This window comes from Enhydra lutris, unplaced genomic scaffold (assembly GCF_002288905.1).
Source record: "Enhydra lutris kenyoni isolate GAN:26980312 unplaced genomic scaffold, ASM228890v2 scaffoldscaffold20, whole genome shotgun sequence".
Taxonomy (NCBI): Eukaryota; Metazoa; Chordata; class Mammalia; order Carnivora; family Mustelidae; genus Enhydra; species Enhydra lutris.
The window spans coordinates 25,978,436-25,992,161 of record NW_019154104.1 but is presented as its reverse complement, the minus strand read 5'-3'; the positions used below and the strand labels follow the sequence as shown (position 1 = coordinate 25,992,161).

The following is a 13,726-nucleotide window of genomic DNA, read 5'->3' as shown; positions in this document are numbered from 1 at the left end:
AGTGAGGGGAGAAACTCCAATGGATCCGAGTCCAGTGGTCACATACTGGCCTAGTCTATAGATGATACCAGTAAAACCAGCTTGATGGAGGATCTCGACTGTCTACTTAAATCAAAATGAAGTGGTGTCAGTTTCCGAATAAATTACACTCATTTCTGCCAAGTAGCAAGATCCCTGGGAAACATCTAAGTTCAAAACACACCTTGCAATTATTTGATTGGAACGGACTTCTTAAAGCATGAACAAACAAAGAGACGACTTACTTACTATCTAGGAGTTGCAAAGGAACCAGCCTGAAACTGTCCAAGAGTGGAGAAAGAATGAGTCCAGAGTCTGTGTTTAAAGTGACCCCTCACTCCAGTGAGTCTGTTCAACAAACTGGTTAAAGTTACCAAATGAGTAAGGGTATTTTTCCATTTATTTGTATTTGTTCCTGCATGTGTTATGGCTCCATGTCATCCATCTCTTTTTTCTAATAAGGACTTAATGGTTTTCTTATTAGTTTGCCTGAGCATTTTATATATTAAGGATATTAAGTCTTCATTATTTTAGTGCTGACTTAGTGGCAAATATCTTTTCCTGGTTTGTCCTTTGCTTTTTAATTAGTGATTTTTGATGTGTATAAAATATTTATAAGTATACATTTGGTCTTTTATTATCATTTTCCAAATTTCTTTTTCTTAAGACTTTATTCATTTGACAGACAGTGAGAGAGAGAGAGAGAGAGAGAGAGAGCACAAGCAGGGGGAGCAGTAGATAGAAGGAGAAGCGGGCTCCCCACTGAGCAGGGAGCCCAATATGGGACTTGATCTCAGGACCCAGGGATCATGACCTGAGCCAAAGGCAGACGCTTAACGACTGAGCCACCCAGGCGCCCTCGGTCTTTCATTATTATTAACTCAGGAAGTTCTTTCCCATCCTATGATCAGATAGTCACCAAAATATTAATGGTGATTTTTTTCCCCGCTGGGGTGGATGAGATTATGATTGAAATTTCTTTGTTATATTTTCTGGACTTGAAATAGCAAACAAGTAGTCTTTTATAACGAGGACACAAAGCCTGTCAACAAGAGCAGCCCCCGGCCTTGCGCACTACCTGCATTTTGCTCCATGCTTTCCTTGATGCCATCCAAGAGCTCCTGGGCATCTTCCACATTCTCCTCCTCTTCCTCCTCCTCCCCTTCTTCTTCATCTTCCCCTTCATCCTTAGGTGTGACAATCGCCTCCTACACACCACAGGGATACTCAAATTGGATGACGCCCCGCATGGATCTGCTACTCGCAAATCGTCTGGCGGGTGATCCTGGAAAAGGCTGGTGTCCAAGGAGGGAACACGCTCACCCGTGGTCATTGTGGAAGTCGTCAGGATGCGTGTATCTACAGAGACGGCTGAGAGCCTCAAGGTTTTTCTCACTCTATTTTAGGAGAAGAATCCATGTCTGTGTTAACACCAGAACTGCTTAAGAGTCAACCCTTTTCTAGATGTCAGGTTGTATCTTACTTGAAGGAAACACATTTTGTAGAAATTCAGACTTCTAGTAATCATTTAAGGAAATATACCATAGTTGCTACCATTTTCAAAGAAATGATAAAAAGCAGTTCGCTGAGGGGAGGGTGAGATGAATAGGCAGAGCACAGAGGATTTCTAGGGCAGTAAAACTACTCTGTGTGATACTGTGATGGTGAGTATGTGTCATTCTACATTTGTCAAAACCCATAGGATGTGTAACACCAAGAACAAAGTTTAAAGCAAAGGGTGGCCTTTGGGTCTTAACGAAGTATCCGTGTGGGTTCACCAGTTGTAACTGATGGAACCATTCTGGTGGGCATGTTGATAACACGGCCGCTTATGCTCGCAAAGGGTAGGGGATGTACAGAAAATTTCTGTACCTACCTCTCAGTTTTGTTATGAACCTAAAATTGCTCTAACAAAATAGTTTTTCTTTTTTTTTCTAAGAAAATAGTTTCTCTTTTGTTAAGAGAAAGTGTGTGTGTACACAAGGCAGGGAGGGCCAGAATGAGAGAGAGACAGAGAATCTTAAGCAGGTTCCACGCCCAGTGTGGAACCCAATGAGGGGCTTGATGTCACAACCCTGAGATCATGACCTGAGCCAAAATCAGGAGTCGGAAGCTTAACCAACAGAGCCATGAAGGCACTCCAGTAGTCTCTTTCTTTTTAAAGCAGTTCATAAATAGTCTGATAATACCCTGAGAAACACACATTAAGATGGAAAAAAAAAAACCTAAAAATAAAATGGGGGTGCCTAGGTGATTTAGTCAGTTAAGCTTCCAACTCTTGATCTCAGCTCAGGTCTTGATCTCAGGCTGGTGAGTTCAGACCCTGCGTTGGACCCCACGCTGGGAGTGGAGCCTACTTAAAAACAAACAAACAACCTCCCCCCAAACCTGAAAATGTTCCAGTAGACAGAGAGAATACAAGATACATGTCTTAGCCACAGCTGGAGACAGACTAGATTTCAAGGGCATCATGAAGGGCACTACCATCTCACAGAGGAACATCCTGTGGGAGGCTCTGTTTTCATGACTGGGGCCAACAAGAAACTCCAATGAAAATAACAAATCTCTTTGCAGGATGCCATGTAAAATTTGCAGCCTCCTTATTATGAGACTAAGGAAAGCACTTTTGAGATATAAAAATTCCCAGTGAAGCAGTTAGAAATGTTACCAGTTTCGCTATGGCTTCAGAGATGACATCCTTCAGTTTAATGTGATGCAGCTTGTAGTGCTTGGCCAAGGCTTCGGCGATACTGGACTTCCCCACAGCGGGAGGACCCAGAATGCAGATCTTGATCGGCTGCAAAAGGAGAACAAGGACCGGCCGGTGAGCTGTGGACACTCTATGGCTTGACAGTGTTCTTTACTTCGAGGGGGGCCCTTTCCTGAACGTCTCGGGGTCCTGCAGCCTGACTCTTCTGCCAAGCCTCCGGAGTCACTTCCTCCACGACCGGCCTCTGTGGTCAGGGCCACTTCGTCCTCACAGCGCTGCCCCCCCCATCAGGCAGCGGCCCTTCCTGTTCATTCTGCTTAGCAGGTACTTAGTGAGCATCTACTACGTGCATTGACCGACCATGGGGCCACAATGCTCAACGACATGTGCTCTGGACATACTAGAAGTACTAGAAGTACTAAAATACTAAAAACAAAGTACTGAAAAGAACTAAAGGACAAAGTACTTGAGCATTACAAACTATCATATTACTCCTTTTTAAAACTTTTTTATTTAAAATTCAATTTAACTAACATACAGTATCCTGAAGAACTAAAGGACTCAAGTACTCAAGGATTACACAAAAGTACTAAAAGTACTAAAGAACAAAGTACTTGAGTAGTATACACTATCATATTACTTTTTAAAGATTTTTTTACTTAAAATTCAACTTAATTAACATATCGTATATTATTAGTTTCTGAGGTAGAGGTCAGTGATTCATCAGTTGTATATAACACCCAGTGCTCATTACATCCCACGCCCTCCTAATGCCCGTCACCCAGTTACCCCCAGCCCCCCACCCACCTCCCCTCCAGCAACCCTCAGTTTGTTTCCTAAAGTTAAGAGTCTTTCACAGTTTTTCTCTCCTTCCGATTTCATCTTATTTTATTTTTCCTTCCCTTCCCCTATGTTCATCTGTTTCATTTCTTAAATTCCACATATGAGTCGTATTACTCTTACAAAGAAAACAAAGACATAGAATTTCTGGTCCAGTGTGAGAGGGCTGAGATTATTGCCTCATGAGTATTATTTCTGAACTGACTGGGTCTTTAATCATACTTTACTTTTTTTTTTTTTTTTTTTTTGTCAGAGAGAGAGGGAGAGAGAGCAAGCACAGGCAGACAGAATGGCAGGCAGAGACAGAGGGAGAAGCAGGCTCCCTGCCAAGCAAGGAGCCTGATGTGGGACTCGATCCCAGGACGCTGGGATCATGACCTGAGCCAAAGGCAGCTGCTTAACCAACTGAGCCACCCAGGCGTCCCTGGATTAAAATTTTTAAAAGAACTTGATTTTAGAAATTGGGACATACGAAAAAGAGAATACTTTCATTAGCGTGATTATACTAAAAGTTTGATTTACTTTGCTTAAATCAGAATTTAAAACAGGGAATCGAAACAGGAAATTGTTATAGTTACCAATAATCCTCTGCTTTGCTTGTACTCTTTGAGGATATTGTTGATATTTTCCACAAATCCTGTTTGGGCAACCCACCGAATGTTAAAATTCTCCTTCACAAAAAGGGCTTCCATTCTCAAATTCACCAGTAAATGGTCAAGACACTCTTGCTAAGAGATAAAGGAATATTAGAGATTTGACTTGACTTTTCTTTCATTCTGACAGTTATAACAGACCAAAATCACCGTGATTAAAGAAAAAAAATTATACAGTCCCCAAACATGGAAGTCAATGGCGGCACTCGGTGTTGACAGAGCGCCCCCTGTGGTCTTCCTATGAGAATTCTAAATCTTCCCACCTCCGTGCTGGGGACAGGCAGCATCCTGGCTCTTAGACAAACAGCTCAGAGTAGGACGATGCCGGAAGTCCCAGTGTAAGGTATCTTTTTTCCAAACTATAATTGTATTATTTTTTGAATGGTGCAATCCCTTGGCTCAAAATCCAAAAGAAAAAGTAGAGAGGAAAGCATTCTTTTTGATCTCCATCACCACCCACTTGGCCCTGCTCCCGAGAGACAACCAGTGATATCTGTCCTTCCAGAAACATTCTCAAAGGTAGTATTTAGATGCAATTTATTCCTAAAAAAATATAACAAAATAATAAAATAACTACGTCCTAAAGCAAGTTCAAAGGGCACACTACTGACTAAAGCTGTGTAGGTTTCTGTTACAATGGAATCAGAAATCCCAGGTTCCTGTCTGTATTACACAAAGAGGCCAAAGAGAAGGACACCCAGTGTCTGTAAAGCACTTACGTATCAAACAGTTTTCAAATACGTTTTCTGAGCGGGACCCCTGAGCGTTTTTCAGAAAAGAAAACAGAAGCTCTCAGAAGATAAGGGGAAACTGCTTTAGGGTAATAAAATGTTTAGCTGTGCAGGAGGAGCAAAGATAAACCTGGAACCCAGGTATTTGGACTCCAAATCCCTCAAGAACCAATACATTTAGGAAAAGAATCTCGTATCTACTCACTGTTAAGTCCTTGGTTAGGAAAGCATTTTCTTTGGGTATTTTCTGGATTTTCCCAGGGCCAGTATTTTTACTGATGCACTGTTAGAGAAAAATAGAAATACTATTTGGTTTGCCTGTAAGATTTTAATACAAGATTTCTCAAATGAATGTCAACTTAAGGGAATACTTTTTTTTTTTTTTCCTAAACAGAGGGGGAGTGCCCTGAAGGCATGCACTGATTCATCTGTTTTGCAAATATCCAACATTCACCACTGCAAGCCAGAGACTGCAGACAGAGAGGAGAAAAGGCCCTCCAAGGGCTTTCAGTCAGGGGAGGCAGCCTAGTACACAGATGATTAATTATGCAAACTGCGTCTTGCAGAGGGGATGCTGGGAAAAGAGGCGCCTGACCCACGCAAGAGGTGGGAAGGAGGCAGGGAGGTTTTCTGAGGATTAAATCTGAGCAGAATGTTAAAGATGAGTAGGAGGTGGTCAGGGGAAAGCCACACGCACTGTGCTAGCTGGGCTACAAGGTGGCCAGTGGCCTGGATTGGAGAGACAGCCCCCACAGACCTAGAATCCCTGCAAGCTGCCAGTAGGTCTGGGGAATCTGACCCTATAAGTACTTTGAGGCAAGTATCCAGGACATATTTTAGTAACCCCCTGTGTGTGTGTGTCTTGGTCCCACAGTGGCCCCTCCTGCTCCCTTTGGTGCACAGACTGGAGAAAGGCCATCTTGCCTGTAAATTTCCCAACACATACACTGCAGATGCCGACGGTAACTTTGGTTTTAAGGATATTCCATCTGGGGAGTCCCCAGTCTTGTTAGCATAGCCGACTCCATTGCTATACTTTAGGGGGTAAAACAGTTTAAGAAATGCAAGCAAGTGTGAGGGGTGCCTGGGTGGCTCAGTGGGTTGGGCCACTGCCTTCAGCTCAGGTCATGATCTCAAGGTGCTGGGCTCGAGCCCCGCATCTGGCTCTCCGCTCAGCGGGGAGCCTTCCTCCCCACCCCACCCCACCCCCCGCCTACCTCTCTGTCTACTTGTGATCTCTCTCTCTATCAAATAAATAAATAAAATCTTTAAAAAAAAAAAAAGAAAGAAAAGAAAAAGAAATGCAAGCAAGGGTGAGATGGAACGGCTGTACCTTGACCAAGTCTTCCAGGGTATGGACAGACTCGTCCACAGCAACCAGGTAATGGAGCTTCGGCACGTGGTCTATGATGTTCTGTATCACTCTGCAGCCCACCAGGAAAAACCATCATCAGGGAAGAAAGCAAGAAAGATGGAGTCAAGTAGAGTGAACCAACCACCGCCCCCAGGGCCAGGCAGTATCTCACTCCACTTCCAACTCAGTCATAGGTGGGACAGTCATGGAAGCCAGGAAGGTGAAGGAACGTGCCTCAGGCTGAAGAGTCACAGGGAAAGTAGAAATGCCATGATTCCAAGCCTGATCCATCCAGCTCCAGCTTCACCCAGTGCCATGCAAAGAGCCCCTGACCTCCAGTAGGACTTCAGTCCGTGAAGTCTGCTCACCTGGGCAGCTCCTGGGAGTCTCTCAACAGAGCTTTGGGGAGGGGCGTCCACAGAGTCAGACACAGATCTGGAGAAGCCGTGGCTGTTTTAGGGGAGCTGCAGGCCGTAAGAGGCAGTGGGGCCAGATTGGGGGTGGGGAGTACGATTTCCTACCCTGGGTGATTCGTGACTTCTGACGTTTAGGACAGACTACCTCTGGGTGAAGACTGCGCTATGGGCTTTCCTGGCACTTTCAGATGGTGGACATTATGCCACCAGATGCCAAAACAGAGATAATGACCAGACCTTGTGCATAGGGTGGTCATGAAGAATGGATACAGTGACACATGTAAGGGTCTTAGCTCTTGGCAAGCGCTTACTAAGTGTTCACTGAAACACAAACACATTAGTCAATTACCTCCGGGGAAGTCCCAGCTCTAGGAGAACACTCACCCTGCTAGATCAAGAACATGAATGGCTGGAATTACATTTGTTCCATCTCCAAACACCGGTAATGCAGGGACCTCACCCAACCAAGCTATCTGAAAGAAAAGCAAAAGTGTATTTCCCCCTGGTTGTATGTAACTATTAGAGCTCACGCACAGCCATCCAAAAGACCTTTGGGCATCTAAAAGACCCAGGGGTCTGATGATGTCATCGCCTAAAGGGGATGTTTTGAAAATGAGTTCTGATGAGATTTAGTTGCTGATCAAATCCTATTAAGAGAAACCGGAACGTGTAACCTAGGCTGAGATACTTTTCAGGAAATCTACAGTCTGGTGGGCTATCTTCAGTCATCATCTGTGTGGTGTCTACACAGAAAGGAAATGCTTTCACATGCCTGATACCTTCCATCCTCTCACATACACACAGAAATGAGAATGAAAGTCTAAAATTGCTCCCATGGGTTAGGGGTAATTATGATCAGTTCAAAGATGAAATGCTTAGTAGATAAACCATTGGAGACTCAGTGACTACTGTGCCTGGATCTGAACCCTGATCTTCAAAGTGCAAACCCTTGTCCTTTCCCCACATTTAAGGTATTTCAGTGAAGAAATAGATAGTCTGAGGTGGCCTGGGTGGCTCAGTCAGTTAAGCAGCTGCCTTCTGCTCGGGTCATGATCCCAGGATCCTGGGATCAAATCCCACATCAGGCTCCTTGGTCAGCAGGAAGCATGTTTTTCTGCCTGCTGTTCCCCTTGCTTGTGCTCTCTCTCTCTCCCTCTCACTCTGACAAATGAATAAATAACATCTTTAAAAAAAGAAACAGACAGTCTGGATACTGTTGAGCTGTCAGGTACTAGATTATTTTATATTGCTTTTAAAGAGTGAAATAGGGGTGGCAGCCACAGCAGACCACTGGATCTTGTAAGATATTTCAGACTTTTGGAAACCATTGAAGGGTTCTAAACAGTGAAGTGGCATCATTAAATTTGCTTCTGTTGCCTTGCAAAGGAACGACGGGAAGTAAGAGTCTAAATGCGGAGGTGGAGACCGGGACAGTTGGGCGAACAAGAGATGTCCACCCTACCTAGCCTGTGGCTGGGGTGGGGGGAGTGCGGTGGGAGAGAAGGAGATACTGAGGAGGTTGGCCCTATAGTACTGGGGGATTTTGTGATGGATGAGAACGAGGGAAGAGTTGGATTCTGGTTTGGTGCAGCTGGGTGGAAGGTCCCATTTTCTGAGATGGGGTCTTGGAAGAACAGAAGGTTTGAGGATAACTGTAGGTAGAATTTAGGTTTGTGAAACTTTCCAAGTGAGGTGCTTGAACAGGCAGCTAGATTCACAGAGCTAGGACTCAGGAGCAAGCCCTGCTGGAGAAACTGATGTTTGAGAGTCGTTGGGCACCAGTCACGGGAATGGACAGAGCAACCCAGGAGAAGAGTGCAGATAGGGAAGACAAGAGGGGGGCCACCTGGTTGGCGAAGTCAGTTAAGTGTCCGACTCCTGGTTTCATCTCATCATCTCAGGGTCGTGAGATCGAGCCCTGTGTTGGGCTCCACACATAGTGCGGAGTCTGCTTGAGATTCTCTCTCTCCTTCTCCCTCTGCCCCTCCCAATTGTGCACTTGCTTTCTCTCTCAAATAAATAAATAAATCTTAAAAAAAAAAAAGGCAAGAAGGTCTGGGGCAGGAACCTAAGAAAGCCAACATTCAGTGGCCATGTAGCTGAGGAGCAGCTGAGAAAGGACAAGGACAAACGGACTTCATCACCTACCCTTCTCCTCTACTTTGGCTACAGTCTTCTATGTGCTGTTCCTTAACACAAGCTGCAAATTTCTCCCTCAGGTCTTTGCTCTTACAGTTCCTACCACCATTCCTCCAGAAGGCAAAGTAGCCAGCTCCCTTATCACTTTCTGCTCAAATGTCATATTATGAGAAAGGCCTTCCCTGACCATCACATTCAAGATACAACCTCCCAACCCTACCGCTGGTTCTCTTTCTTTCTCTTTTTGTTGCTTTCCATCCTGTTTTTCAACATCTGAAATACTCTATGTGTCCTGGCTAATTGGGTTCGTATCTCTCACTCTCCTCCATCCCACTGGGATGCAAGTTCCACCAATGCAAGGACTTTATTATCACAGTATCAGAGTCCCAGAATTGACAACAGTTTCTGGAATATGGTAGGCATCAGTGTCTGTCTCATGGATGAAGGGAGAGCCATCTTTTTCCTCATTGCTCTGAGAATGGTCATCATACAGGAAAGAAAAATAGAAAAAGAAAAAAAACTTCAAACTGAATAACCTTACTGTAAAATGCTTTTCTAAAAACCCTCATAGTCACTGAAAAGTCATACCTTAAAAAAATAATGTAAGATGCCTCCTTCCACTCCATATTGAAGTCCAGCAGCAACCACGTAAGTTGTGAATTTTTTGGTCTAGTAGATAGAGGAGAGGAAAAAAGCTAAATTCAGTATTATTAATCATACTGAACCAGATTATTTTAGTGGTTAAAATGAATGGAAGACATTGAATGCTTCTGACCACTACTGAAATTTATTTGGGACTTTTAATTAAATGAAAGCCAAAGATAATTATCTGTGAAGATATAAAAATGGGTCCTTCCAGGATGATCTTTACGTACCCAGGAGGGGAGGTGGACATACACAGGGAGTTTTTAAGTAACAGGCCACAATATAAGGTGTGATATTGTGATTCATAATAAGAAATATATATTTGGTCTTCATCTCTATATCTGGCATGAGTTCCCAGAACTATGGGAATGGCCAAGCAGAGTAATAAAAGTGTCCTTTGTTATGTTAATCAGGTGGCTTTGAGATCCAACCCAAGATGTGAATGATTGCCCACTTTCAACTTCCCCACCATATCCAGGGAGGGGTGGGGTGGGGTGGAGATGACAGCCAATGATTTACTCAAACATTATGAAACCTCCATAAAAATGCAGAAGGAGAAGGTCTGGAGAGCTTCTAGGTTGTTGAACGTGTGGAGATTTGGGGAAAACAGAAAAGCTCCATGCCTTTCCCCAAACCTTGCCCTGAGCATCTCTTCTATCTGGCTATTCCTGAGTTATACTCTTTTATAATAAACTGGTAATCTAGTAAGTAAAATGTTTCTCGGAATTCTGTAAGCCACTCTTAACAAACTAATCAAATCCAAGGCTTGGAGAGGTAGGAGGGGTTATGGGACCCTCCAACCTGTAAAGGTTGGTCAGAAGCACATATGACAGCTTGAGCTTGCCACTGATGAGGGATAAAAGCAGAAAAATGTCCACCTTCAGCCCAGGAGGCTGACCTAGCCTGCATAGTTTTGGTAAGGATCAAATATGTACTGGTTGCTACATTCTTTTTTCTTTCTTTCTTTCTTTTTTTTTAAAGTAGGCTCCACGCCCAACAGAGGTCTTGAACTTACAATCCTGAGATCAAGCCTGAGCTAAGAGCTTAACCAGCTGAGCTGCTCAGATGCCCCCTAGTTGTGCTATTCTTCAAGGGTCTCATGACTGCCCACGTATTTCACGGATGGTTAATATGGAACTGAATGGTAAGCACCAGAGAAATATTGCAAAAGTAGTTTTACAAGTAGAAATTCAAGAAAACGTTTATGATCTCATACACCCTGCATGCCTCCCACTCCCTGAACACTATGCGGACAACTTACCAGCTTCCTACAGCAAAAGTACAGCCCTTTCTGCCCACAGGTTCTATCCCTGTGCTACTTAAATAAATTTACTAAGTTGTACCATACAAGGTCTCAAGAATTCTTTTTTGATGGTTGTGCTCAACCACCACACAACACAACTGGTGAGGCAAGTGGGGGACAATCTCATAGGACTGAGCCCTAAATCTGTGGGATCTGATGCTACCTCTAGGAAGATAAGTGTCAGAATTGAGTTGAAATATAAAACACCTGGCAGGTGCCCAAGAATTACTTGGTGTTGTGGAAAACCCCTCCCAGAGGGCACGAGCACACAAGTTAGAATTGGGAACCTTTATCAGGAAAATGAGTCTCTCTTCTGCTCCAGGTAATCCATGGTGGGTTATAAAAACCTAAAACCTCCTAATTCAAACAGCTAGAAATGCCAAGTAAAATGTCACTAGTATCCTTCTAGGATGGTAGAATTCTCAAGGACATAAAAGAAAACAGAAGTGAAAACAAGAGTGGAGAAGAGTGGACAGTGTGGGTGCCCTGGGAAGTCAAAGGTTCTCATAATCTAGGTGTGTGCATTTACAAATACATGCAGGTAGAGGAGACAAAGCACTGGATTTGGTGGTTAGGAGTTGGGCCACAATATGAAAGGTTCATCCACAACAAAAGAGTGAACTAGAAAAGAAGGTGAAAAGGAATTGCGTCAAACCTAAGCCAAGGTTCCCTGAAGAATTTTAACCTTGGCCCTATACTTCTCAATGGTTTGTCGTTCACATTCAAATTACCTGCTTAATCCAGGGATTCCAGAACCAAAAATTGACATAAAAAGCATTTTAGGCAGTGAGACTCTCGGGCACCTCAAAAAGGCAAATACAAAGTTCCCTCTACCTGGCTCCCCCCACCCCCACTCTGCCCCCAGGAACCTCCCCTGTCCTTTAAAGCCCCAGTAAAAGGACAACAGCTGAGGCAAGGGTGGTGACCTCCTTGTAGCACGTGGGTGCTGGTTTGAGGGCACAGCTTTGACTAGCAAGCCAATTACAAACCGTAAGGCATAGTCTCTCTGTGATTCCCATTTTGCACTGACCATAATGACTCCTGGAGGCGTCCGACCCCTGAATATACCTGAGACTTTTATAGCAACACTTTTGGAAGATATACTTTACACTTCGATATAAAGTGCACTTGGCTCACTTTTCCCTGAGAATTCATTTACCTGAGGTTTTTAGGGGTGATGGATAAAGAAATGGATATTGACAATTTAAAGAGATGCTATTTCTAAAAATCCATGCCAAATAACAGGTTTACTTTTACAATTGGAGTTCCCGAAATCACAAGAAAATATGCTACTAATACTTACTAATAGAAACTTTGTACTAAAAGACCTTACTAAAGATGAGCTCACAAGCCAAAATTATAAAACTGATGAGGGAACAATCCACGATGAGTGAAATCAGACTTGCAATGCCTTTAGAAAATAAATTAGTAGAGATTATGAAATAAATATGGTTATAATGATGAAAAATTAAGAAATTGGAAACAAAAGAAAAGAACAGGATGATCAGGACAGTGATGATGATGACAAAGAATAGGCAGGTGGTGGTGGATGTGGTGGGGAGAGCCTGGGTAGCTCAGTTGGTTAAGCTTCTGCCTTTGGCTCAGGTCATGATCCCAGGGTCCTGGGATCGAGTCCCGCATCAGGTTCATTGCTCAGCAGGGAGCCTGCTTCTCCCTCTGCCTGCTGCTCTTCCTTCTTGTGCTCTCTCTCTCTCTGACAAATAGATAAACTCTTAAAAAAAAAAAAAAGAACAGGCAGGTGGTAGAGCAAGGAACAGAGAACAGGAGAGAAGGGAGCTGACTAAGGTGGAGAGAGGAGGAGAGTTGATCACGTCTTAGCCTCCCTCCCTCCTGCATTCATGTGAGCCTGAATCAGGCTAAGCTGGCAGAAGAGAAGTTGAAAATTTCATGATAGACTCATGACTTTATTTTTATGTTTTTTTTAAAGATTTTATTTATTTATTTCAACACAGAGAGAGAGATAGCGAGAGAGGGAATACAAGCAGTGGGAGTGGGAGAGGAAGAAACAGACTTCCGGCTGAGCAGGGAGCCCAGCACAGGGCTCAATCCCAAGATCCTGGGATCATGACCTGAGCTGAAGGTAACGCTCAACCGACTAAGCCACCCAGGCGCCCCTAGACTCATGACTTTAGTATTAAACCTGTCTGAGCCTTTGTGAGAGCTAGAAAAGATTTCATTAATACCCAAGAATGGTCCGGAAATCTGCAGAAATGGCTAAGATATTAGCCTGCTCCCAATGTTAAGAAAAAACACATGATTTTATAGTTTCATTCTGACAATGTGTAACACTGTGAAGGGGTTATAAGACTGTGCCTTGAAATGAACAAAGCAAAGATCTAAAATAATTTCAAGAAGATATGGATACGTTTACTCCATAGTGGGAGATTTTTTTAGTATACCCCTTCTTAGTAATTGACAGATTCAGGAGACCCCCAAACTAGTAAGAGATGCAAAACACCATTAAGAAACTTGACCTAGGGGTGCCTGGGTGGCTCAGTGGGTTAAAGCCTCTGCCTTCGGCTCAGGTCATGATCTCAGAGTCCTCGGATTGAGTCCCGCATCAGGCTCTCTGCTCAGCCTCCCCCCACGCCTGCCTCTCTGCCTACTTGTGATCTCTGTCTGTCAAATAAATAAAATCTTAAAAAAAAAAAAAAAAGAAAGAAAGAAAGAAACTTGACCTAAGGAGACATAATGGAAATTGCACACAGGTTTGAAAAACACGGGTTTTTCAAGTCCGTAAGGAATTTAAAATAAAAACAACGCTGGCTGTGTACTATGGAGCAAAGCATCTCATCAAAAACTACAGAATTGCCACCACCCACACCACATCCTCTGACTAAAAAGCAATTCAGTGATAAATGGACAAAAAAAGGTGACACTGGAGGAGGAGTTAAGA

The 13,726-nt window shown here is 43.6% G+C and overlaps 1 protein-coding gene across 4 annotated transcripts in view; it reads right to left on the bottom strand.

Moving 5' to 3' along the window:
• The window catches only part of LOC111148653 (adenylate kinase 7), a 68,761-nt gene that overhangs the window by 17,645 nt on the left and 37,390 nt on the right, over positions 1–13,726 (bottom strand). For 3 of the 4 annotated variants that reach the window (XM_022505409.1, XM_022505410.1, XM_022505412.1), the window contains exons 6-12: positions 9,450–9,530; positions 7,107–7,195; positions 6,286–6,376; positions 5,158–5,235; positions 4,147–4,296; positions 2,687–2,815; positions 1,097–1,226 (exon numbers count right to left, since the gene is read on the bottom strand). In XM_022505409.1, the coding sequence (XP_022361117.1) occupies positions 1,097–1,226; positions 2,687–2,815; positions 4,147–4,296; positions 5,158–5,235; positions 6,286–6,376; positions 7,107–7,195; positions 9,450–9,530 (748 nt within the window). The remainder of the gene's footprint in view (positions 1–1,096; positions 1,227–2,686; positions 2,816–4,146; positions 4,297–5,157; positions 5,236–6,285; positions 6,377–7,106; positions 7,196–9,449; positions 9,531–13,726) is intronic. The other variant, XM_022505411.1, reaches the window with a different exon arrangement.